The 27,800-nt window shown below is 39.6% G+C and overlaps 1 protein-coding gene across 1 annotated transcript in view; it reads left to right on the plus strand.

Annotated features, from left to right (window-relative positions):
• The window catches only part of LGR5 (leucine-rich repeat containing G protein-coupled receptor 5), a 52,203-nt gene extending 34,606 nt beyond the window's left edge, over positions 1-17,597 (plus strand). Inside the window, exons 7-17 of the mRNA XM_008945598.1 lie at positions 1,550-1,621; positions 2,447-2,518; positions 2,616-2,684; positions 2,836-2,907; positions 5,782-5,847; positions 6,056-6,127; positions 7,023-7,094; positions 8,991-9,116; positions 13,768-13,913; positions 14,905-14,988; positions 16,507-17,597. Coding sequence (XP_008943846.1) covers positions 1,550-1,621; positions 2,447-2,518; positions 2,616-2,684; positions 2,836-2,907; positions 5,782-5,847; positions 6,056-6,127; positions 7,023-7,094; positions 8,991-9,116; positions 13,768-13,913; positions 14,905-14,988; positions 16,507-17,597 — 1,942 coding nt within the window. The remainder of the gene's footprint in view (positions 1-1,549; positions 1,622-2,446; positions 2,519-2,615; positions 2,685-2,835; positions 2,908-5,781; positions 5,848-6,055; positions 6,128-7,022; positions 7,095-8,990; positions 9,117-13,767; positions 13,914-14,904; positions 14,989-16,506) is intronic.
• The last annotated feature ends 10,203 nt before the right edge of the window (positions 17,598-27,800 follow it).

Consider the following 27,800-nt stretch of genomic DNA (forward strand, 5'->3'; position numbering starts at 1 on the left):
CTGCTGGCAAGTGGCCAGCAAGTCAGGGCCATATCTGTTTGATGCTACAGGGACACCATTGTCCCAGATGCTGTGCTTCAGGGTCTCAGTTGTAGCAGCAGTTATCTCTTCAATGCATACATAATGTTTTCCAGACTGGATTTTGAGGATACCTATAGAAGCATTTTTCCCAGTGTGGCTTTAGTATAGTCTTTTAACCCATGGGTGCCTGTAGAATTTATTGCTCTTTCGCTCAGTAAGTGACCTGACAGGCTCTAAAGTGCCTTCAGTTCAGACAGGGGGTATCACTTGGGTACACAGGACACACACTGAAGCTGTGAGCATGGTCCTTTCCAACCAGCCCAGATATTCTTCAGGCTCTTCTGTGCATAACTGCATGGGAGTCTGCTCTTGGCTGATGATGGGGCTGCTCCCTCACACTCACTCAAGTCAGGGTGGTGTGAGGGGCCAGATAGTGCCCTGAGAAATAAATAGTCATGCCATTTTTTTAGCTTTTCTGCCATGCAAGGAATCCCGTCAAAACAGCCAGGAAACTAGTCTGTTGGCTGGTTCTAGATTAAATGGGATCCTCATATTGCTTAGGGTCTGCATCTGCATGGATGCAGTTTATGCTGCGCGCAAAAGAACCGGGGGTGTAGAGCCTTGCTCTCTAGCTCATCATCAGTAGCACAATGCCTAAACAAGTAAAACCAATAATGTGGGACCTGTTCAAGTAATGGCCAAGTGTACTTGCATCAGTGAACAATTTGAGGCTTTCTAAATGCATAAATTTAATCTGGGAAGCCTTTTTCATACCCGACTGAACTAATGGGAGTTTCCCACACAAATCATCATTGTTCTTTTGAAATCTTAGTTGTTTCTTTTGTTTCTCACAATGGAGAATTACTCATATGAATAAAATCCAGTAATTAATGATGAAACAAAGATTTGGCCCTCTGTCCAGCAGGCACAGCTACATTGGATAGTTTGTTCATGTCCACATGTAAAATATTTCAACAAAAAGGTGGTTGTGGGAGGCTCAACATATTACAATATAATGTATAGTATCACTCACTTGATAAACTTGTGTAATCCATTATTATCCTAAGAAAAGAAATAGTTGTGGTTTAACAAGTACAGGGGGGAATACACATGCTATTTTATTGTTATTTAATTATTACTATTTAACTATTAATGTCATTAGTTCATATACATGTGTGTATGTTTACATTATATCTATATTGCATACACACATGGATTCATAGATACAAGACATACAGCTACAAAGCAGTTTCCTACTGAGGACAGATGAATTTTAAAATGCCATTTTGCAATTCACTTCATCTGAATGTTCTTGTTAATTTAGAAAAGTGCAGAATTCCAGCTGTTTCTTTGCTTTGCTTTTCTTTTGCTTTTTTCAGTTCTGTCTTATTCCAGAAGACAAAGGTGTACCTTTATATACAGACACCTTTCTTATTTAAAAAAAAAAAAAAAAAGTTATGCGTTCTGAATGTAGATTATGCCTTCACTTTTTTTTTCCTTACTATGTAAATAACTTTTTCTTTTGTAGGGGATTTCATAGCAATAACATCAAGTCAATACCTGAACGTGCATTTGTGGGTAATCCGTCACTTATTACAATGTAAGTGATAAGAATCTTTCCAATGAGTCTTCCCATTAGAGAAAGTGGAATTAAGCATTTATTTGTGGCTAACTGTCAAATAGTTCTTCTTGTGAATGTACTGTGTAGCACATCATTATACAAGCAGGCAAGCTGGTAACTTCCCCACTTTGTGGAAAGAATGGCAGTTTGCATGCCTGGTTTAAGGGAAGCAAGCAGTGGTCTCTGGCCTTTGACCTTTTATTTTAACTATTTCTCCTGAGTCTCTTAGCATTACTGGCAATGTCAACAGAGAGCAAAAATTACTCCTGATGGATTCCAGTCTGAATTTGCATTGTCCCACATGAGAATGCATTTAATGGGTAAATTTCAGAATGAGAAACTATAAAATAAGTGTAAGAAAAGTAGTGGTTCATCCTGAACAATATCATTCTATAACCAAAAGCAGTATGGCTTCAAAAGTTCAAGGGAACCTCTTCTGAGTAGGTGAAGTTCTGACTTCTTCACCTGCTAACATTAAATTAGTGTCAGGTCGTAACAAAGTGCTTCATATTTGTATTTCTATCTTTGCAAAGCTGGGAGGAAGAGGCAATATTTGTTTACTGGCTTCTGACCTTAAAACCAAGAAACAATGACTGCTTGAATATATAAACTGTGAATTATGGTTGATGGAGACAGAACAGTGAGTGAGAAAAGCCCAAAGGTATATCTCTGCTACAACCAGAGGTGCAGAGTCTGTGATTCATACCAGAGAGTTTACTCATTTGTTTATAGTATAACCATGTAATATGTTTTGAATCTTTAAAAATATTTTTCATAAAATATCTTTTTATCCTCTTTTTGCAGACATTTTTATGATAACCCTATCCAACTTGTTGGAAAATCTGCTTTTCAACACTTGCCAGAACTCAGGACTCTGTATGTGTTTACTTTTTAATTTTAATTGCCTTTTTATATTGTAATATTAGAGTTGTCCTCACCACAGTTGTACTGAAATGATGTTTTTAAATTCTAGGACTTTAAATGGTGCTTCACAAATAACAGAGTTTCCTGATCTGACAGGGACTACAAGTCTTGAGAGTTTGTAAGTGCTAGAGAAGTACTTTTGCTTTGTTGTTTGGGGTTTTTTTTTTTTGATACTGACATTCTAAAGAATGTCCTCAAAAAATACGTTTTGCAGTCCTTAAAAATAATCTGTTTTCTTTTGTTTTGTTTTTTAATAAATACTTCAACAGGACACTCACAGGAGCACAGATCACCTCTCTCCCCAAGTCAGCTTGTGACCAGCTGCCTAATCTCCAAGTGCTGTACGTTTCAGTAAGATTATTAACATTACATTCATGCAAGAGATTAATAGACAAATGAAATTATTTCAGAATTACCCAATTACTGCTATTTCTGTGTATCATGTTACTTCTTAAGAATTCAGCTCAGGGAGTGGGCCCCTGTGTTACTCTAAAAGTTCACAACCCACTTATCAGTCAGGATTTCCCATACATTGCTAAAAAAGATAATTGCTATGCATACTATTAGGAAAGGGTAAAACAATTCTTGATTTTGTTTAAAAAACAGCAGAATTACCTTATTTTCCTTTATTCTATCTCGGCTACAGTACTCTGTGGGTTTTTTCCTCTCTGAGACAGATAATTCAGTGAAAAATGGAAAATATAACTAAGGAGTGCAATTTTGAGTCCTTGTTATACTCTTCTTTTAGTGTCTTTCCCAACCAAATATAAGTAGCTGACTGAAATTTTAACAGTCTTTTCCTTGGCATATCTGGGGTATATTTTTATACTAAAGATCCAGTATTATTTTAGCTTGGAAATTTCCTTGAAGTTTGCTTAATCGCTAACAAAAGTAATCACTGTGTCCACATCTTTGAGAATGAGCCAACAGCACTTTCCTCTATGTATGACATCACTAGGAATGTATTTGCTATTAGTTCTCTGGCCAGCATTGAAACAGCACAATTTTTGAATACCAAAGTGGATGTCATGAACATTTCCAGAAAAAAATTAAGTTTCAGTTGATGGACTCAATGTAACCATTTCCAGAGTGACAGAAGACAGAAACGGAGTCTGCTGCCCAAATAAAGCCTGCACAGACTTAAGTTTAATTATATCCTGTATTGTTCAAAAAAGTAAATAATCTCAAAGTAGAAAGCAAATAAATGCTATAGTAATTAATAACTTGTACAGTTCATAGTGGAATAGGACTGTCCATTGGAAATCCACATTTTTTATTTTTATTATCCCGTATTATTTGAGCTGATATTTAAAAGAAGGAGGAACCAATTTAACAGCAATTTCATGTACTCGGAGTTGGTCTTTCTCCATTCCCATCAGATTGGAAGGAGCCTGCCAAGCCCACATTTAGGTTTGCCCCTGTGCCTTGAGGTACAAGAGCACGCTGAACTCCAGAAGTGGCTTGGAGACTGCAACCTTGAAGAAGCTCCCTGCCTCAGATACATAAACACAATAAGCACAGGCACTGCTTTGAAAGGCAATCTGTGCATCCTGCCTAGCCACCAATACTTCCAAGTGTGGATTAATGTACACAGAATCTTTCTAGGTGTCTGCACAAGTGCAGTAGAGTTGTATGTGAGAACATGGACCCAACAGTCCTTGAGAGACTACCCTCAGCACAGTACACACTTCAACACAGGAATCAAAAATACTTGTCCTCTGCTGTTGCCAAGAGCTTCATGTATTAACAAAATGGGGGAAAAAAGCCCTTAAAAATAAACAACTGAAATATTTCACGGAGATTTAACAGAAGCTGAAGGGAGAAGGGTTTTGGCTTTGTTGGGTTTTTTTAACCTGTGTGAAGAGGGGATGTCAGTATGTACAAAATTCAAGCTGATACTACTTTTAAGACCTAAGTCACAAATCTGTTCATGACAGAATAGCCACAGGCTGCCAGACATACCAAATACATTTATCTTGGCCTAAAAGCCTCCATCACACCTGAATTATCCTCTATCATGTCAAGTCTGATAAGGACCTCAGAGTACCTGTGGAAAACACAAAAACAGAGGCCATAATCTGTCCTGCTGCAACAAAAAATAGACATATATTGATGGTAGCTTTTGGACATAATAAAAGCAGAATGGAATACCTTAAACATATGGCCATTAATTGCATCACTTCAACACATCAAATACAGAATAATCTAAATACCATGTTGGAGAAGTAGCAGTGAAAATAAAATTTTACTAAGTAAGTAAATGTATGGACATGAACCAGTTTTAAAGAATTTGAAACAGGAGTGAAAAGAGATTACCCTTTTAAGTGGTAATAATGGATAAATGTGGAGAAGGACATTTTTCCTAATAATAGGCATAAGCTTTCTTTTCTATATTCTTTTCACTAGTGAATTTCCCATTCAGTTTTCCCTGTATATATAGGATGACACTGTTGGATGGTGGGGACGAGTGTTCCCTTTTTTTCCCCTCCAGTTTCTGCAAATTGCCTGGGCTTGGTTTTGATTAGTTATATTATACTATAAATCAGTCCAGATGTTTCAGTTATTTTGTAATTTGTTGAGTTTTGGCTCAACTCTTTTTAAAGTTCTTTTTCCCCCATGTAGTGATTGATTTCAGAGTTAGTTCCAATATTTTTTAACCATTTCCCTCAGTTAGGAGATGTAACAGTGTAAGGCTCAGAGACAATAATGCTTAATTAAAAGTGTAGAACTGACAGCTGATTACAGACCATTGTGATTGTTACTGGAAAAATACAGGATCTCCTCTGAAAAATTATGAGTACATATATATATATTTAGTAGAGTCTTTCAAGTGGTTGAAGTATTTGTTAGAATTTAAAAACTATGAATATAGAGTCTGTGATGCGAATGCAGTATTCCCTGTGAGCAGATGGCCAATATCTTTACCGTAAAACACTCGGCAGAAGTCTACACTTCAGGCAGGAAATCTTCAGACAATTCAAGGAATCTGCAAATGTAGGATATGGAGTTAATACATCTTGCCTTTTCACCTCCTCTCTCCTCCTCAGTTAGAAATCAAAATCTGACAGATGAGAGATGATAAGCGAGTTTGCACATTTCTGTTCTTCTGTGAGTGTGGATAAAAACAAGTTATTTTAAATTGTATGTGAAGGTAAACAGTGAAAGATCTTTTAACAATACTGTGATGTTAATATTTTCTTTTCTGTGTATTACAGGGATCTGTCTTATAACCTGCTGGAAGATTTACCCTGTTTCACTGCATGTAAAAAACTCCAAAAAATGTAAGCATCAGACTACCCCAAAAAGCCTGAAAAGAAATATCTATATGCAAATGTGTTTAAGTGTCATTAATGGGGTTATTGCTATTTGACATGATCCATATACATACCCCTTACACCATATCACAGTAAATCATAAGCACAACCTAAGACACCCCGAAATGTCCTCTAAATGCCTTTGAAACTGAGGAGATTCTTCTTGCTGTTTCAGTGACTTACATCACAATGAAATCGGTGAAATCAAAGCGGACACATTTCGGCAACTGGCTGCTCTTCGGTCTCTGTGAGTACGGCCCTAAAATCGTTCACCCAGAGTCTCAAAAACGTGGGGTATATGCTCGCTGTGTGCCCCAAAACACCCTTGTTTCTGTTTTTCCTCACTTTGATCTTTCACCCATTAAGGCATAATTCTGAAAGGAGAACAAACGTCATGAAGTTTAGCATCTGCAGCAGTGAATTCAAAGATCTAAACTTATAGCAATAAAAGCTGTTACTTCTAACAGTTTCTGATGGAGATGGAGAGAGATACTGAGCCAAAGTTGGTAGCTGTTGGCATGTTCACAAAATAATCAACTCTAGGGAGCATGACATCTTTTTATAGAGAACAGTGTCTTAAGAAATAGGAGTTCTGTCTGTGGGTTTCTAGTTTTCACACAGATGTATGTGCTAACAGAGTATTTTTGTCAAGAAACTACTCATGGCTGTAAGTTTTACAGGATAAAATCTATACATTTTTTAAAGAATTCCTTTCAGTCTTTTTGATTTCCAGGGGTGGTGAAGATTAAGATTAGGAAGTTAAGCCTATTGACAATGGATTTGCTGTTCTTAGTCACTTCACAAGAACCTCTTAGAAGTAGTCCATATACTCTACCCTTCTTTCTAGTGCCGTAGGAGGCTGTGAAGCAGACTGAAAATAACTTACCTTAGACTATAGAAGGCATTAAGACATTTTAAGAAAGTTGTCAATTTAAGAAAGTTGTCAGTTTAATACCTAAAGCCATTAACTGACTAAATTTTAAAATGGGGAAAAGATTTTGCACTATGAGATATGCAGAAAATTATTTAAAATATTTGCATGTAATTAATACCTTTTTTATATTTAGGCCTCCTAATCAAGTGTATGAAAACTTCCATAGTCACTCAGTGGGTATGTAATTTTCCACTTACTTTTCTTGTAGGGATTTAGCTTGGAACAAAATTAAAATTATTCACCCCAATGCCTTCTCCTCTTTACCATCTCTGATCAAACTGTAAGTATTTGTATATCTTTTACATTAAAATTTTCACATTTTTCTTGCAAAAGCATACAAAAATTTAATAACTTGGTGCCCCACCAGAAATTGGGACTTTCTCTATTCTAATATTATGCTCTGTTGAATCCATATCTAAATGCCTGCTGTCTTGTGCCTCACCAATGCCCATAGGTATCATGGCAAAGTATAACAAAGTATAACACTGACTAATCAGAGTAATTTGGGATCCATGAAGATCCATCAGTGCATCTGCCTTTCTTCATTCAATTCATTAGCAGTTTAATCTCTTGTAGCAGTAGGGTATACTCTTGGTTGTGTTTCAGGACTAAGGAACTGGATTAAAAATTAAATAAGAACCATATTCTAGCACACATCTTTATTTCATCATTCCTCATTTGATGGAATGGTTTTTCTTCTTTAGTAAGTCCATCCAGAGTAGTTAGTGGCCAAAACATCAGCATCCAATTTTGCACGCCTTGTTCACAAGCACTTCTCGGTCCTTACTAACTTCTTCCTACTTCCCACTCTCGTTGTAATGCCTCTTTTAAGGTGACTCTCTGAGGCATTGGGTGTATGGGGAAGATGTGAAAAAGAAATTCCTCTGGAATCATCCTGCTGCATGGTCATCACAGAGATACACTGCTGGGCATTTGCTCACAGATAATCCAGTAGCTGCTGGGAAACCTGAATGTGGAAAGGGGTGTACATTTCTGTCCATGTGCAAAGCCTCCCGTCAGAACAGTGCATAGAAAAATGTCCAGAGAGACAATATCGTCTTTGATAGCCATTTTGGGGCCCTCCTCAGAACTTACCCATTTCATGAGGTAAGCAATAAATTGTAGCTTTTTTCAAGAGCATAGAACAGTCAAAGAGGGTTAAAGAAAAAAGTCCTTTAACTTGCACACAATAACAAGAGTGTACCAGTGTTTCCTGAAATGCTAGTCTCTAACCCTGGTCTGACTGAAGTCATTTTTACCATTGCACTAAGACAGGGATTTCATCTTTGGTATTTAACTATGTTGTGAACAAGAGGACACACACTGAAACTAGATAGGTCGAAGACCAGTCTATCAACATACTTTATGTCTAGCCCTTAGATTTCAGTAGATAGCCCGAGAGACAGGAGCTTCACTCTTCAGTCTTGGGCATAAAAGCATTTCAGCAGCATCAGACTCCCCTCCTTGACCACTGACCATGTTAAGTATTGCAGTGTAGATAAATGTGAAAAGGACTGAAAAGGCTCATAGAGTAAATTGGAGAGGGAGAAATGGAGAACAGAATACCTGTGGATTTCCCTTTCTTTGATTACCGTATCTCCTTGATCACTGTCAGTTTTTCGTTCACCTGTTTTACTTCCCCTGAGTTGTGTATCTGTGTTCATCTGCACTGTGTTCCCTCAGCTCCTGAGACAAGCCTCAGCTTGGAACTGTCACCTTCATCTGCTCAGGCCCATCCTACCCTGAAACACATCTTCCTTGCACACCCCACCTACTCCCTGTGGAGCTTTCAGCGCAGCTGTGCCCTCTAGCACCCCACTGAACCTTTTAAACTGCAGTAAGCTGTCCTGGTACTGGCTCCCTTTAATTCAGACAACCTAATGAGCAGATTTTAAATTCATTTGCTAGTCTCAAAACTGGCACTATGAATGTTTGAAGTCAAAAACTGACAACAGAGACTTAGCTAACTGGTAAGATACTACTTTTTCTGCCAGGCACATAGGTGCATGCTCCTGAGTGGTGTTGCAGCTTTGCTCTGCTGAATGGGGCCTCTGTTTAAAGCAGTCATTTTTGATTGAGTTAGAAAAGTCTAACCTGTTTTTCCAATGTGACACTTCTAGTGCTGAAGAAAAAAAAATGAAAACTCATAAGCTGATTTTTATTTGCTGTTATGCAGGGATGTGTCATCCAACCTTTTGTCCTCCTTTCCTGTGACGGGGCTACATGGTTTAACTCATTTAAAATTAACAGGAAATCATGCCCTACAAGGTTTGATATCATCTGAGAGTTTTCCAGAACTCAAGTGAGTATATCATTAAAGCTAATAAGCCACATTTGTGTTCATGTGCACTGGAAGGCGTGTCAGTGTGTAACGCATGATACTTCGTATTGTCAGTCTTTGATCTGTGCTATAAGAGCTAAAGCAAATATGATAAAAATGATAGACTTATTTTATTATGCTCACTTTTAACTGAAGAAGCTATGAAGGGTTTTGAAATATTAACCCCAGTACTTGCTTAATATGAGCCACATCTGCTTCCTGGTGATAGGTTTCAAAAGCCATTAAAACAATATTGCTAGCACCTTAGTGATATGTCCTTCTCCTACTGGATTGTGCTTACAGAACATCCATTATGTTTAATGAGAACACAGCAAATACTTTTGTTTGAACATGTTTTTTTTCTGTAATCTTTTGAATAAGATTCAGATAATACTTTGCCATCATTACTAAAACATTTTGATGCTAGTAATTTTCTGCTGCATGCTTCATGATACAGGAAGGAAATGTTCTCTAGAGATCATTTGCATCTCTGCCAGGCACTGGATGACCACAGAAAAATCACAGTAAAGAGTTTTGCCTCTGACTTCAGGATATTTGGGAGTGTCTCCTAACTCTCCCTTGATTTTTATATTTTAATTAGAGGATGCCAAGTGCAACATACATTTTTTCCATGTTTTACTGTGAAAGCTTTGATATCATAAATTTGAAACATTTAAGCAGTGTGCACATAGTTATAAAATCACAGAATGTTTGCAGTTGGAAAGGACCTCTAGATGTCATCTTATCCAACCCCACGTGCTCAAGGAGGGTCCTCTGTAGCCATCCAGACAGCTTTTGAGTGTTTCCAAGGATGGAGACTCCATCCTTGTGTCTTCATTATATTTGCCTTTTACACTGGAAAAGTCCCATGAGTCTTAGCAGACAAGGAGACAGTACCACTAATGAAAAGGACTGGAGTGTTTGGAGTTGTCAATAAGGGAGTCACGAGTAGAAGTACAGAGCTGATTCAACCTGTGTGTGCAGCACTGAAGGGCTTCCCACACTAGAAGAACACTTCTATGATGGCATGTTAATATAATCTGAAAGAAGAGCTGCAAAAAATGGCTCCAAGGTTAGGAACAATACCTCAGAAGTCTTAATAAGCCCAATGTTTGTAGTTTGTCACAGAGGATATTGAGCAGTGACTTCATTGCTGTGTATGAAATTAGTTTATAACATAAATATTCAAAGTACTAGAGGCCTTACTTCTTCCTTACACTAGAGACCTTGAGATGGGTCTCAGAGGTTAAGAAGCAAGTACCATAAATAGTCATTAACAGTTGAGGCTGAGCTTCTGCCATAGTTTTCTTCCTCTCACTGACTTCACCCACATGTCGAGGTAGGTGACAATTCTAAAATACCTGAAGGTTCTTTAAAAGAATGTAAACACAGGGAAGTGGTTTAGTCCAAGCGAACAAATACGTAGTGATGTATATAGTATGGCCTAGAGGCGTAAGAGATATTGCAGTAGTCCTAGAATAGCCCACTACTCAACTGAATTATGTACAACTCAGACTTTTTAATTCTTCTATCAAAATTACACTTCATGTGATTTTTCCAGCAGTAAAATCAGTCACATTGCTCAAATGCAACTGCAGTGTATTTAGTCTGGCTAAGTAGTTAACAAGCATATGTCAGGCAGTAGCTTAAGTCTCAAAAAAAGCTGTCAAAAGTATGATTAATACGTCTAGAGTTGTTTAACATCTATAAGAACAATTTATATCCCGTCAGGAGAGAAGGAGGTAAAATCCTGGCCTGGAGTCTGCAGGACTTTTACCATAAATCAAGATGAGGCCAGGACTTCTCACAGGATCACTGCCCAGACAATGCATGAAGCACCAAACTTGAACAGGGACCTAAAACAACTTGAAATTGTACCCTTTGTATTTGTTGGAACTAGACACTGGTTAAAACATTAAAGACAAATTCCTGTATGAAAGCTTCCTGCTCATCTAAATGGGTTGTTGCTGTTCAATACACAGACACTTCAAAGAGCTGAGCATCCTCTGCCCCACCTTCAGCAATGGCAGAAAACAGAGCTCAGCCTGCTATGGCAAGCTTTGAGGAAGTCAGGTCAGGCTGCCAGCCACTCCTTTCTTTATCTGATGCTTTGATTCAGTGCTGTAAAGAACCCAGTGATTCGCTCCATTCAGTATAACTGGACCTTCCCAGTCACCATCAGACTCACACCTTTCTGAGGGGGAAAGCAAGCTTGTGTTCTCTGCTGCTTAATCTAAAAACAGAAAAAAAAGAGGCATTCCTTGCTGCAGGAAAAAAAAATTATCAAGGCTACAGATATCATCAGGAAGATAAGCAGTATATAAAAATAAATTCAGCCAGTGTTTCTAAAAGAGTTTAATTTGAACAAAGTCCAAATCTAATCCCCCACATCAAATAAGCACAAGCCATAAAGAGGACTGCTTCCAGCACAGTTTGGCTGAGTGTGGCTTCTTTGTTTTTTCTTTTTTGTTGTTGTTAAATACAGCTTTTGCACGAAAGAAATTCCTCTGTCACCAAGAAAAGCTGATGCTAATTTCTGTGCATTACAAAGTATGTTTGGTTCTCTGTGTTCTGGGTCCCAGTCATTCTGCAAAATTATGCTTTGCACACAGATTCAGAAGCATTTGTCAGTTTGAGGCCTATATGTGTGTCCTAGCAACCCAGGGGAAAAAAGTACCAAAAACTGTTCAAGTTTAAGAAAGGATGCTAGAAAAAGTTACAGAGAGGATAAGAAATGGGGCTTGCTCTTTGAATATAATTTAAAAGTGATAGCATTTTTTGGCTACTGCATTGAAGTAGTGGACCAGTACAATGACAGAGGTCCACATTTCCAGTGTATGACAGCCCATCAGGCTGGTAGAATTGCCACAGCATCTGACAATGGACCATTACTAAGCACACAGAGCTAGACAAACATAGAATACATTTCTGTTAGTCCTTTGATTTTTTCATAAAAGGGGCATTTCCAGTTGGGGATTGGATTTGGTTTTAGCCAAAATTATTAGCTCTGGGTTAGTCTAGTAATCTATGGCTTTAATAATAGTTTATTTTAAAAGGGCTTCTGGGAAATGTGTTAAATGTTTAATTGAGATAATCCCCTTATTTTAAAAGGTGGCACACACAGAAATTAATTAGAAATTAAATCTTTAAATCTGCTGGCATGAGGCTGCTTGATAGTTAGATCTTGGTTATCTTGAACTTTTATTGGAGTACCTTAAAAACACCTTATGTAGTTTTTTTATATTTGGTACAAGGGTACAGATTGTTGTTGCTGATTCTTAACAGAAATGTAAGTGCGTAGGATCTAAATGCCTCAAAATGCACTAATATAAAAATCACTTTAGAGCTTAGGGTTCTGCTTTTTCCCCTTTGTACCAAGCTTTTGGCTAGCAAGCAATTTAAGTCCTGTTGGCATGGGGCCTGATTCAAAGTGATTTCTTTGCAGATTTCCCAGAGGGGCAGAGGTTGCTTGGAACATTCATTATGTTAATTTACATGATTAACCTGTTGGAAGTAATCTGATAGGAGGATCTAGTTCTATTTTATTCCTTCTAAGTTAAGTCAATAACTTCTAATCACCTCTTTATCTTTGAATTTTTGGTTTATTGCGCTTTTGGAATTAAGGTGAGTTGTGTTAGATTTTATTAGGTATGTACTATTGGCAAACTGTGCAAATTAAGTATCTCTGCTTCCAAAGCATAAAATAGATCTAAGAAATAGAAGTAGTAGTCTATAGAACTCATACATATGTGGTTCTTCTGTGCTACCCTAAAATTTGAACATCCCCAAAAGAATTAAATTCAAAACATACTAGAAATGAGCAATTTTCTGACAGAAGAAACCCTAAAAAATATTGAAACTCACTGATCTATACTCAGTTATGTGTTAGGAATACCAATGAGTAAACTCTTAGAAGGAATGAGCATCCAGTGTCATGGAATGACTGTGCCCATGTCTAAGACAATAAAGTAAAACTTTTTCATCAGTGACATCTGTTTTCACTCACAGTGCCTTTCTGATTCACCTTTTGGTTCTGAACACTGCTTTCTTGATCTGTGCACAGAAGACAATCTCATTTTCATTATCTTACTGTGAAAAGAGTTGGATGTGTAAGGAGGTACATGAATTTTGAATTCCAAAAGATCTCATTCTCCCAAAACTGGAGAAATTCTATTTAGGAAGTGACGTTTTGGTTTTGCCTGTTGGGCAGGTATATGTAGTTGTGATCTTTGGATCTGCTTTTTTAAAAGAAACCATTAAGAAAGTAACATAGAGGAGATGTTGAGTTGCACTGTAACATCCTTCAAAAATCTTCAAAGAGAAGCATTGCTCTAAGAGTAACGTTCACTCAACAGCAAGGCACATATCTCGAAATGTCATATCTTCCGTGAAAATGGGTGAGAAAACTTCATTGTGCCTTTATTAAAATTAGCCTAGACATAATCTGCATTTCTGATGTGGAATTTTGAGTCCTTGTTTTGTATTAGCATAACTGATTTTTACCCATAGATATTTTTACTTTCGGTCATGGTTATTTAAACAAATTCCTCTGTGCTAAAAGTAGAAGAGCAGTACAATCCAGTAACCCTGTTGCTAAACAAGTATCATGGCATGCTTCCTTATTCTTCTGCAGGGTCATGGAAATGCCTTATGCTTATCAGTGCTGTGCCTTTGGAGCTTGTGAGAGCCACTACAAAATCTCCAGCCACTGGAACAAAGATGAGAATACCAGCATTGATGATCTTCACAGGAAGGATGCTGGGTTGTTACAAATTCAAGGTAACCGTCTTCTTTGGCCTGAAGGTTGTGAGCAGCCTGTGATGCTAAATAACTCCAATACTGTTTTACAGTCACAGAGGCAGCCTCTTCCTCTCCCTTTTCTGGTAATATGTTATTCAACCATTCGAACTCATTTTTTCAGGTCTGCCTTTCAGAAGTCTCACTCACCCATCTTTCTGTCCAAATAATAACTCTGATAACGTGGGGAGCAAAATGCCTTTATGTGGGAGACAGGGAAGTGGTGCTGGTATACAGTCCCATACAAGAGCAGGCCAGCAAAGATCTAGTATCTTGCCAGCCTTGGAAGTAGCAACGCATCCTTGGCTCTCCTGCTGTCCACGTGCTTCAGAATGGGTCACAGAGCTTATGTGGCTACTTTGGCAGAGCTGCTCATAATTTTTCCCAGCACTTCCTGGGTACCAGAGAGTGGATCTGCTCTCTAGGACAGAAAACTACTGTCTTTTTCTTCCCCTTCAGCACGAGGTCTGTTACTTGCCATGTTGCCTGTTACGTGTTACGTAGGTGCACACATACACATGTTGTACCATCCTGCAGCTTTCTGTGCTATCTCTGTTCCTGGAAACCAGTAAGTCTCAGAGTTCAGGGCTTGTCCCAGCAAGAATAGCACCAAAAATAAATGGTAGAGCAATGGCATAGCAGATGTAGAAAAATGGGTTAATTCTTGGTAGCCTGACACAACAGCAGAATTCATATTTTAAACTCCTTCCTAGGCAGCGGTCACACTGTAAATTGAGTAATAAAGAATGTACCTGTAAGTGATTATTTTCAGAGAAGTGATGGTGCCAATTTTTTAAATAATTGTAAGTACAGTAATTCAAAACCAAGTAGGCACATGTCTGCTTCTGCTCATGGTTTGGCAGGCAAAGGGACAAGACCGAGCTTTAAATACCACAGACATTTTTGCAGTTTGTGCTAAAAGAAGTTTTCCTGAAAATTGCAGTATTAAACCTGGGTACATTCTTCCCCCCAGATGAGCGTGACTTTGAAGATTTTTTCATTGACTTTGAAGAAGATTTGAAAGCTCATCATTCAGTGCAATGCTCACCTTCTCCAGGTATGAAACATCCAGACAGAAAGGAAACCAAGCACAGTATGACCAGATATTCTGGATGCAGAACAAACTCTGAAACTGATACTAGGACAGTAAAGTGATGTTTTGCAATAATTTTACGAGTGTAATAAAAGTTTTACCTAGTCCTCAAGCAGTTCCTCACTTCAGACCCCTTTTCAAAGGAATTGATCCCCTTATCAAGGGAATGAGAGAGAGCAAAGACTCTGTTCTATCAAGACATAAAGGGGTGCAGCATCTTTGCTCACTCAGTGTTTTGCAAAGCTAAAGTAATTCTTCTGAACTTCACTGAGTTACTCTACACTTGAGCTCCTTGAACAACACGCTGCTGTCTTTGGAAGGTCACTTCTAGCATTAACAGCTGTGGTCATAAGTTTTGCTTGCTTGATTCAAGAAACATTTCCCCTAGCCATTCTTTCATTGTGAAACATGAACAAAAAACTCGTGACAGCTAGTACTTCAGCATTCATTCCAAGCCCAGACTCTTGTTTGTAACAGCAAATAGCAGTACATTTTAATAAGTTATGTAAAGAGGAATTGGAAAGGCAGGAAGCCAAAGTATTTACAACTATTTGACCATCACATGTTCTTCTATGGCCTACGTAGAACTACTGAATTTGTGAAAATGTCGCTGTCTTCAAGGTAAGTTAACACCAGACCAAAAAGAAAATTTAGCTTTCATACTAGTCTTTCAAATGGTATCTTAGAAAAACTTGCAAACTGACACAATAGATGCTTATACCCACTTCATGGCAACAGCTGTTGTCGTGTGGAGTGCATCTCAGCTGCAGGGTTTGTGGCTTCCTGGAGAAGCACAGACCACTGTGAAGGACTTGCTTTGAGAGAGCACAGCTGACTCGTACCAAGATAAATAAAGTTCCCTAGGCTGGAGACCCTCCTTTACTAAGCATTCAGCTTCAACTGCACAGTGTGTGCACCTCAATTCTATGAACATGCACAGCAGGCTTCAATCACAATGACCTGAATTCAGCCACAGGTCATCAGAAGCCCCCCGAAAAAGGAAGGGCTTCCAAATGTAGTGACAGCCTCAGTTTCCTCGGACAGTATACCCCAAGTGCATCTGTCCGCATCTATGACATCACACTTCACCACGACTCGTTAGCAACCGGTCCTGGTTTAAGTGAGAGTTGTCTCTCTCATTTTTTTCCACACGCTGACAAACATCACAGCATTTCTTGAAACTGCAGACTGGACATTCATAGTGCACTTGTACTGCTAAGCACAGAAAGAAACCTGTAGGCTGTTTGGGTTGGAGGACACAGATTCATGCACTAGCAATGCAACAGGCAACACGGATTTAGCGGCACATTATCAAGGTGTCAGTTACTCCGTAGGAAGAACAAATTTCCAGCTCCTCTTTTGGACTGAAATTTGCTGCTTGGCTGTGCTGAGAACATGCAAGAAGCATGAAATTTAATGTCTTAGAAAGTGCAAAATTAGTTTACATGGGTTTCCCATGCCCTTTTTATCTTGTCATTTCAGGTCCCTTCAAACCATGTGACCATCTGTTTGGTAGCTGGCTGATCAGAATTGGAGTGTGGACCATAGTGGGTTTGACCTTCGTTTGCAATGCACTGGTGTCTGCTACAGTTTTCAGATCTCCGTTATATATGTCCTCTATAAAGCTTCTGATTGGTTTAATAGCTGTTGTAAACGCCTTGATGGGTCTGGCCAGTGGCGTGCTGGCTAGCGTGGATGCGTCAACTTTTGGTAGCTTTGCTCAGTACGGAGCACAGTGGGAAAGTGGAATCGGTTGCCAAATAACTGGCCTTCTCTCCATTTTTGCTTCAGAGGCTTCCATTTTCCTCCTTACCCTAGCTGCACTTGAGCGTGCGTTCTCTGTAAAGCACGCTACAAAGTTTGAAACTAAATCCTCCGTTGCTAGTGTAAAAATGGCCATTTTCTTTTGCTTTGTGTTGGCACTGATCGTTGCAGCAGTACCCCTCCTCACCGGGAGCGAGTACGGGGTTTCTCCACTATGTTTGCCACTGCCCTTCGGAGAACCCGCCGCTATGGGCTACATGGTGGCGCTGGTATTGCTCAACTCCCTTTGTTTCCTGGTCATGACTGTTGCTTATACAAAGCTCTACTGTAGTTTAGAAAAAGGAGAACTAGACAACATTTGGGATTGCTCTACAGTCAAACATATAGCCTTGCTTCTTTTTACTAATTGCATTCTTTATTGCCCTGTGGCCTTCTTATCTTTTTCCTCCTTACTGAACCTCACTTTTATCAGCCCAGAAGTGGTTAAGTCAATACTGCTAGTCATTGTCCCACTGCCTGCGTGTCTAAACCCACTGCTGTACATATTTTTCAATCCCCACTTTAAGGATGACCTGGGAAGTCTGCGAAAGCAAACTTTCCTGTGGAGGAGATCAAAACACACTAGTCTGATCTCTGTGAATTCAGAGGACATAGAAAAACAGTCTTGTGACTCAACACAAGCATTGGTAACGTTCACAAGTGCCAGTATATCATACGATATGCCTACTAGCAATTCACTAGTGCCATCGTCTTATCAAATGACAGAAAGCTGCAATCTTTCATCAGTTGCATTCGTTCCATGTCACTAGTTTGAGGGGCAGTACAGAATAGCTATGTTTACAGATCTTTGTATCCTGAAAGTAAGTATGGATGTGTGCGTACAAGCTAGAGAGCACCTCTGAATTATTGTTAACACACATCAGAAAACGGATGATGACAAAACTTGCATCAGGCTGGAAAATCCAACACTTGAGCCTTTTCAGCCTGCTTCCAAAATGCTGGGGTGAAGAGAGAAACTGAAAGCTGCTGCAGCTTGTGCAGTTGTACCAGCTGCTCTCTTTTAAAGTAGCACTACTCAGAAAGGGCATCGGTTGATGAAGAGCAAAAATAGCACATTAAATTGGTAAGCTTTTTTTCAACGCCTCACCTGATACAGTTTGTTTTCAGGGGTCGTGGATTTTTCACATTTATTGTAATTTCATTTTAATAATAGTTTTTCAGTGCCATAATTGTTTTTACAACCATCTGTGTATCGTCCTCAGTTCAGCAAAGTATCCAAATGGAAGAGTAGTCCTGTTCAAGTATCCAAGTGGAAGAGTAATCCTGTGCAAATCCTAAAGGTTTCTGCAGAATAGACTTTGACAGAGTTCCGTGTTTGATAAAGCTGATTTAGTAGTTTAACTGGCATTTGGTTTGGTTTTCAGAAGTCTTCTGACTTGACAAATCATTTTTAGTTGCCAACTAAACTTAAAAAAGTAACGTGGTGTGAAAGAAGTTAACCAAGATCCCATTAAGCACATAAAATGTAATTTTAAATGCCAAGCCGTTGTCACATGGCTGTTTTCCAGTAAGGCTCTGCACAGTTTTGTCCTGGACTGCTGCCGTGCCAGTAGAATTAATCCTAGAATTACTGCTGATAAAACCAGAAGATGACTCACAGAATTTGAAGGTGGAAAATACTACATAGAAAGTCATCAATACAAAAACTGACACACTGAGCTCAATTAAAGGACACAAAAGGCACTCATCTAGGACCATGCATTTAAGGTAATTTGTCTAGGAACAAATACTGTAGTCCTGCTCGTGGTATGGTTTCTGTTCTGTGAAACAGTGATTCTAGAAAGCTCTTAGTTCATGGTCACTAGACAGTTAGAAGATTCAGAGGCCACTGTGTCCAAGGCAGTATCAACTAGGAGTTAAGAGGTTGTATGAGCTGTGTTCTTAGTGCTGATACAAGCACTGCTAGGATGTTTCAAACAGTTCTTGCATTCACATGCTGTAAAGACATTGTGAACTTGAAAAGGATACGAACATCATAAATTTAAAGCAGCTTAAGAAAGAAGTGATTTGATCACAGTTTACAAGTAGCCACTTACGGGAAACGGAAGCTTGAGAGCAGAGGACTATTCACTCAAGAGGAGCAGAATCTGATGAGATTGACTGGACATTGACATTAAGGATACGCAGCATAGAAACAAATGTGCAAACTGTTGACAGTGATGGTCATTAGCTAGTGGAACTATCTGTCACCAGAAATCTCTATATTCAAATTGGATATATTGCCAAAAAAGGTATTGGAGCAGCTGTTGGAATTCAGGGGCTTCTGATGGCTTTAATTTCAGAAGAGGTTATATTAGATTAACGGAGTTCCTCTCTGGCTTTAAATCTGAGTCAGGGCATATATCTTTACACACCAGAAGCATCCCAGCTAGAGAGAAGAGACTGCAGGTCTTTGCCAAGTCTACTGTCAAAACATATCAGACAACAGAGCCGCCCTCACTCACTGGAATATCAGTCTTTGACCTTGGCCAACCCACCAGGGGATATTCCAGTATTCTTTTCTCAGATCTGGCACCTTTTGCTCAAGTGAGCTGATCATATAAGACACGAAAGTGCACAAATTTAGGGGTTTTTTTTGTTGTTAAAAATAGCTCCCTGAGGAGTAGCATTTAATAGTCCGGTCAGTACTTGCTGGTCAGCTAATGGCCACTCAACCTCCAAATGAAGGAGACTAATTTTTTAACATTACCAAGGTTAGGCTAGCCCTGTAATTAAGTTAATCAGTTACAGATGGTCTCTGTTGTTCATCTGTTACTGTATATAAAACTTCTGGGACTCAAAGGACGGATTTTCACAATGAAGAAATTGTTGCCAACAATGGATATTGCCTTGATTTTCTTGTCCATCTGCAATGGCATATTTTTAGTTTTGCAGTTACAGATGGCATCCGTTGACTTTGGCTGACACATTCATCCTTCAAGGAAAGAAAAAAGATAACCAATGCCAAAATTATGTATGATAAAGTCAGCTGAGTACTTATCTTAATCCTTTATCTCTTGTGGGTTTTGAAGCAGTGAAGCATACAGCTGGAGAATGATGCCTGAAACCACTTTGTATTAAACAGGAGATCAGTCAACCATTGCACAATACCTATTACTATGTTTACTTAGCTTTAATTTAACTGGGGTCCATCTGTGCTGCACTGCTTAATGTCAGTGAAATTCCTTTCAGCTCGCTATATTTAAGAAGTCTGTAAAGTGATTTGAGAAGCAAAATAATGTTATAATTCTAAAGACTAGTTAAAGAAAGCTTCTTTTATCAGAACTTTTTTAGCTTGCAGAGAGTCCTAAAGTCTTTGTGTCTTAATTTTATAAGCATGTTTGAAATATTTTGATCAGATATTTTAAAGTTGAATTTGATAAAATCCATTTAATAGATTTTTAAAGTAAAATGTGTAAATATAGAACTGTATTTATTATTACAGGGAAATGCAACCACAGTAAAGTACGTGAGATTAAACCCTGTACAGTTTCATATTGATATTTGCTATATTTTCTGCTCATATATATTACTAAATTCATTATCTGTAAATAATATAATGTAAATGTGTAGTGATTGTAAATAGGTGACATGCTTTCTTTTCTATCAGTGTTTCGAACATATGTAAGTTGTAATAAAATGTGACTACACAGTAAAGAGCATTTAATCAGGACCTAACACCTCACAAAATGGTGTGTGTCCTCAATTAATCCTTCGCAAGTTATTGCAGTGCTTAGACTAACCTCCCTACATGTCTGAAAGTCTTGGCAAAGCGTAAGTTGCAGATTATGCCTTATTAGTACTGAGTAAGTCCCAGACAGGACTCAGCAGCAGACAGGAACCATATTCAGGACCTGGATTCTGGAGGTTCGGGAACACATGGATCACGATCGAAGGAAGAACAGACGGAGTCCTCCTCAGACACGGGCCATTGAAGAAGAGAACTTGGCCCTTGTGATTCCTCAGCTTTATGCTGAAAATCGTGCTTGTGGAATGGGACATCTTGATCAGTTTAGGGTCACCTGTCCTGTCCAGTTCTCCCCACGGGTGTGCCCTTCTACTTTCTGCACCCTCGATGTGCTTAGCAGTGGCCTTGGTCTGCACAGGAGCAAGTATAAGCAAGAGCCTTCCTGCAGGCCAGTCCTTGGTGGTTACTGTAGACATCAAGCATGCTATAAGCAGACACTGTCTGCAAAAATATGCCATTGGCTTCAGAAAGTGCAGCTGCTTAGAAGAGACTGAGCTGAAAAGTAAAATCACTGAACAGAATCAGTTCTGTTCTAGCTCAAATCAGGACAAGGTTCTGCTGTACTACTCTGCTGCTTCTGGTGAGACAGGAAATTCTCCCACATGGGTCCTTAACTTCCTTCCAGTCCCTTATGTGGCGGATGAGGCAGGTCAGGGGATTACCCAACAGCTGCCAAAGTTCACCTGACACACAGCAGAGAGGCATCAGCACCATCAGGTATGGAACATACAGGCTGCAGATACCAAGGGCAAATAAAATGCGGGGCCTGAAACATGGGACTTCTGCAAGAGGCCATATGCTCAGGATAGGAGTTACAGCTTAGCTGAATTTAAAGACAGGCAGCAGCTAATCCCAGTCATGTCATCAACTAGGCATCGAGGAGAGGTGAGACAGTGGCTGCATTCTTGTTGGGATGAGCTGCAGCACAGTTACATGTGCTTAGTTTTTCAGAGGTTGTGATTGCAGGTTACATCTGTGAAGTACCTGAAAGAAGTAAAATACCAGTGAGGTAAAAACTGAGAGAGCAGTTGTTTTATCAGGAATTCACTCCATATGGTAAGTAACAAAGATTTTTTAAAAATAAAGTAAAATTATCCTAGACATAAAATTATTTTAGCAGGGAGTGTGCAGGTTCTCAGCATAGGTAAGTAGGCTAGAGTGGGTGGGGTCATTTCGGCCAGAAAGGCCAGTGTAGAAGAAGCAATTTTGGTGGGTGAGTTTCAGGCTAGTCATACTGAGCTGGGACAGAGGCAGCAGTGAATGGGGATGAGAAAGGCATTAATTATCTTTAGAAGGGAAAAAACAGAAGCATAAATAAAGATAGCATAGGGGAGTGTGCAAGACAGGGAGAAGAGAGGGCTCCAAGAGACAGGATGAGAAACAAGTTTTATGGGATATTAGGAAGGGCGGTGGAATTCTGTGAAGGCTGAAGAGCTCAGAATGGCTACAAAAGGGTGGAAGCAATGTGATGGCTGTGGAGATTGAAACGGTAAGAAAACAGGCAGCGAAGATGCTTTCACATGCACTTATTTGGACCAGGCAGCCTAAGCAATATTAGCATTGGGGACCATAAGGGAGAATGAAATTCCATTAATTAAGGGAAAAACTATGGCTTGAACATAGAATGGAAATCATAATCACAATCATAAAGGAAGAGTAAGCAGGTTAGTGAAAGCCTCAGTGCAGAAGGCAAAAACAGGCATTCAGGTCGTTTCTATTCATAAAAATGAAGATTTTCACCAATCTCTAGGTTCTTCTATGTAATTCCTTTTCAATTATCTGTCTGAAGAGTTTGTTAGTTGTAGTATGTCATGTAGCAAATGAGGAATAAAACGTGCTCTGGCAGGGCGGTTGGACTCGATGATCTCTGGAGGTCCCTTCCAACCCCTAACATTCTGTGATTCTGTGATTCTGTGTTATGCATCTTGGTATGTGGAATAAAGATCTTCACTCATTTATGTACCAAATAGTGAGTGGTAGTGCCTGTGGTCACCACTTTGGTGTTCTGGGCAGTGTACTATCACACCTAAGTAGAGATGTCTTCTCCCTTAAAGCGGTGATGCCACAGCCGTGTGGTGTTACCTGTGATACCAGCAGAAGGAGAGTTCCCATGATGCAGGCACACCACTGCTCACTGCTCTGGCACACTAGGTGCATTACTGAGTTTTATCTGGGAACCTGCTCCTCAGGGAAGTTACAGATACATGAATGGCCACGGAAAAAGTGCTAGTCAGAGATACAAGTGAAAGCCCTAAAGAAGGTGTAAGAAGAACAGATGAGGCTAAAGGCCAAGCCTTAGCAGACACTACCAGAGAAGCATGGACAGTGACACCACAGGAGAAGAGGTGCATCAGGTGGGCATGCAGCTTCAGACCTCATTCCCAAACTGGGAGAGAACATCCCTGGGTAATCTGATGGTATACTTGATCTCAAATTAAGATCAACCACTGGCACAGTCTTTGCTGTTGCTGCTGTTCCATGTTTGCTTTCTGCCTCAGTGCACTACATATACTAGACAGCAAGAAAGCTGCTGCTGTGCAAACTATCGAACTGTCTCATCCATGTCATCCCTAACAGGAATTTCAGCTTTACAGTATTGGGCACTACTTATTTCCTCTGACTACTGTATGAAACACTGAAACAACAATCTAATAATCAGACATTTCTCTGTCATCAGTTTAGGTTGCTGTATGAAAGGTAAGGTCTTGCTGAAAACCTCATTATTCAACCATCTAAGAAAGGCTCAAATAATTTTAAATGTTTCTAGTAAAATTTTCTTCCTTCAGGAAAGCACTGGAAGACAAGGAGGTGGAGACACAGGAGTAATGACCTGAGTACAGGAAAGCTAGCAATAAAAGACTAGAACCAGGATCACAGCAGCAACAACAAAAGTGCTAGAAAATCCTTTCCAGATCCATGAGGCACAGTAGCTGTGCAGATGCTCAGGTGCTGCAGGAGATCGTAGCATGCTAACTCCAGCAGAGCTGCACTGTTCCCACCACCAAAGGATGGACCAACATCTCCACCAGCCACCACAGGCACTTCATGTTCTCTTTCAGCAAGATGTGCCAGCCAGGGACAAATCTGTCATTCTGCAACGTCATTGTAAAAAACAATATGGGTATTATTGAATGTTATCTAAGCCTAGGAAACTGATTCAGCTCTTGCTCTTTGCTTGAGCAGAGTTCCAGCTACATGAGATTATAAATTTGAAGAAAAATGCAAATTTGCCTGTGCTAATAAAGAAAGTAGAAGGAATTCCATGTGTTATACCTAACACTTGTAAGCAGACTGGAAATAAGAGTATCAACATCTTGTTCATATAATGAGAATCACAGACTTATGCTCCAGTGACTATGGAGACATAGGAAATACGAGCATGTTCCCTCCATAAAACAATTTGTTGTGGCATTGTCAAATTTGTCTAAAGATACAATCTCAGTCATAGGAAAAAACAAACATTAAGAATATTCCTCTGGAGAGCTGGCCCACAGCCAGGATTTCTGAAAAACTGTCACAGACAAAGAGTCCACTCAAAATCCATTTTTAATCTTTTCACAGGTGGCAACATTTTCCACTTGTCAAGCAAAAAATATGCTTCATTAACAAGGGAAAAAACTGTCCATCTGTGAATCTAGAGACTTCACTGAGTATTATGCACGTACCATGAGTCTTCTCCAATGGGTCTTGAGAGTCTCAGGACACCAAAACTAATACTTGAAGGAAGTTTCAAACATCTCCTTTTTTGTCTGGTGTCATTCTTGATATGTAATCCCTGTTTTGACAGGTGTCTGCAGTTATTAATTTGGTCCCATGCATAACAGCAGCTTCTCAGGACTATATATAGATGTCACTGCAGTTATGATCAGCATTTCCAGTTTATGAACTGACCTTTTCCTGGAGGAAGGATCTCTCCTGGCCTTCTAAGAAAAAAATAATTGGAGAAATTGTTCTACTAGAAACAGAGGTTTGTCTCCTGTAGAAGGTACCACAGCCTTCTGTGAAATCCTCCTAGGCCTCTTTTCTGGTTAACTATGAAAATTAACTCCAGAGAGTTTTGTGTGGCCATGGAATGAATTCTAGGATATGAAACCAGTTCTAAGTCTGCAACATTAACAAATGCCTCAGCACTTCTCTCCCTGAATATTGTCAACAGTCAGCAAACGAAAGAGGAGCCAAGATCATTGTTCCAGGGAAGTACACAGAAAAGACAATTGATGAAAATGTGACTAAATGATGGCAAACCAGCCAAGTGGCAGAGCCAGTCATCAGCATCTTAAATCATGAAGTGAGAAAATACTTCTTCCCTGGCTTAATTGAATGCCCTACTGTGTGAAGACAAAGTATGAGGAGTTTTGCTTTATTTGATATATACTGGTCCCAGTATACAGACAATCCTCTATATTGTTCAATTTTCCTGTGTTTTGGTTTTTTTTTACATTTTCTGTAGGTTTGGGCAGTTGTCAATATTCTGGAGATCATAATATTTCAGCATATTCCTCAATATGAAGCAATTACTAGGAACCGACTATTCCTCAAGGAAACTGGCCATTGCTTGCCACTAAAGTAGCCATAGCTGTACACATTTGCTCTTTTGACTGGTGATAACAGGGCATATTTGATTCTTGTTTAGTGTGGTAGCTGAGCAAAGAGGAAGGCCCATTTGTCGAACTCAATGAACTCAAAAGCCATTTCCTTAAAAGTGGGGTTTATATACTCACCTCAAGTTTCACCTACAGCTGCTTGAGATATGTAGGAAGCTTGAAGGAAGCAATAAACCATCAAATTTTCCACAGGACTTGTCCTCATTTTGCAAACAAATTTAACACCAGCCCACATCTATCTTCAGTCTGTGGAATATAGAGTGGCTCGAGACACTCCAGCTGCCAGAATGATCATCGCCTATGTTCACATGTCAAGGTTTAAAATCTGTCATTCTAGGTCCTACTCCAAAATACAAGTCAAAATTTGCAAGACCTACCCAGCAAGAAAGCATCTCGATTCACAACTTTCAGGAGCAATGTTTAAGCCAGCAATTTTCATTCTGACCCAATTTGCTAGCTTTTTTTTTTTTTTAAAGGCAAAAATAGGACTACATTCATGAGAGTTCCCTTAAAGCCATTCAACTTCAGCATGAATTTCCTCAGGTGAGGTCCCACTTCTCCCCACCTTGGGCAGCGTTTAGGCACTTTGTTTACGGTATAGTCTAACTCTAGTGACAATGGAAGTGAATCAAAGCTTCCTTTTGGAGAGCAGGAAACCCCGTGTGCCTGTGCAAAAACTCCTGATCATATTTTATGATGATAGTGAAATATCCTGACTGTGTAAGCCCAGTGAGGAGGGGGCATCCTCAGAGAGTAAGGATACCTCTCTGGCACTATCCCATTCGTTTACTGCACACTCCAAAATGCTGTCGCCGCCAAGGCAGCTGTGGACAGCTTCTCTGTTAAGCAAAAGATTCACCCAAGCACTCTCACCCTCCTGTTCGTACAACATCTGCCTCTTGGAGTGATGCTGGTACTTCCTCATTGCCCTCTCTACCTGCTTCTCTGTCCCATTCTTCTCATGCTTCTGGCTAAGTAGTATCCAAGATGAGCCTCTGGCACATCGGTTTAGATTCCAGAAAGCTTTGCAGTTTTGGCAACGTGCACTCTTGCTTGTATTTATCAAGGGTGTATCACCTCCTAGTTTCAAGTAACTTTCTTCCCAAACTACATAATAACTATGAATAATTACTAGAGCTGTTGGTGGTATAGGTTATAAGCCTTGGTGTCCTGCACATGTGGAAACGCACTGTCATCAAGTCAGACTGGGCTGATGCAGATGCAGTGGCAGGAATTACCCAATCACACGTCACACTAATAGACAACAGCTGCAGTCACAGGCCAGTCAATCGACATCTTTTCACCTGCTCTTGTGGGCAAGTTTGCATCGTGACCTGCAAAGCCAGCCGAGAACCATTTCAGGGAGTCATTTACTCCGAGAAGATGAAGACCTTCTACGTTCTGTATTCATTTTAAGAATTTCCGGTTTGCCTACGCACAGCTTGGCAACTATTCGACTGTCTCTTGGCCACGCTGTTTTTGAAGAGTAAGATGTAAAGAAGATAAGTCATAATGCCTTAATTTTTCTCACTCTTCTAGCAAAGACCATTACAGTTGAGAAAACCATCTTAATAGGAAAATGAAGTGAACAAGTAGGGATCCACACAGATGCACAGCACAGGGTCAAATCCCACAAAAACATGGAGTCACCTGCACAGGTTAAACACCCCTCATCTTGAAATAACCTTCAAACTGCATGACTAAGAAGCAAGGAATCAATTTGTGTTGGGGGTCATGGAGCATGATGGTGGTGAAGTGATCCTAACTGGCTGGATGAAAGTGTTACTTGGAAAATAACTCTAGTATGCAAACCTGACTACTTTGAAAGGGAGATAAGTTATCAAAACCAGGGGCTAAGACACAAAATAGGGTAACCACAACTGATATATTGTTTCTTATCCTTTGTGAAGAGTTATTCCTCTCTTACTGGAGCAGTGCACTAGGAAAGAGAGACATCCAATGAGTATGTTGTGAAACTAAGCACTTCAAAAGCAGTAGTCAGATCACTCAGTTCTCACTGAGCTGATCTGGAAGCAACAGCAGTCCTGAAGACCTTACCAAGGGAAAAATGCCTGACATCAAAAATTCCTCAGCTGTGTGTGAAGACTAGGCCCTTCTCTTGCATACTTTAACCAGAGCACCTTCCAGCAAAGGCACTGAGGGAACTACAACCATCAGGCTCTGTAGATGCGGTACGAAGGGAATATCTGGAAGAAACCTCAGCAGTTATGCCCATGCCAAAAAGAAAATGGTGCTTCCCGTGTGGAGGAAAGCAAAGAGGTCTTCATTAAATTGATCCTATTCCCAAAAGAGCTGTGTGTGAATATGGGAGGAGATCTGATACAAAATTACATGATCTATCTAGCTGAAAACTGACAGACTTGAATGATGTAATACACAGCCTTATTGTCTAGGCATCTGTGCTCCGTAACTACCATCTCCTAAAAGAAAAGAGCAGTCCTCCTACCACGGCATTTTTTTTGATGTAGTGCATGCTAATTGAGCTGCTTGTCATCACCTGGATGTGTCAGCATTCACTGTGAGGTTTGTCAGCCTTGCACTTTGAACAGCCTGAAAGTCTAACAATGGACACAAAGCTGCTTCTCCCCTGGAGAGACATT

Source organism: Merops nubicus, unplaced genomic scaffold, assembly GCF_000691845.1.
Source record: "Merops nubicus isolate BGI_N331 unplaced genomic scaffold, ASM69184v1 scaffold10858, whole genome shotgun sequence".
In the NCBI taxonomy this organism is placed as follows: domain Eukaryota; kingdom Metazoa; phylum Chordata; class Aves; order Coraciiformes; family Meropidae; genus Merops; species Merops nubicus.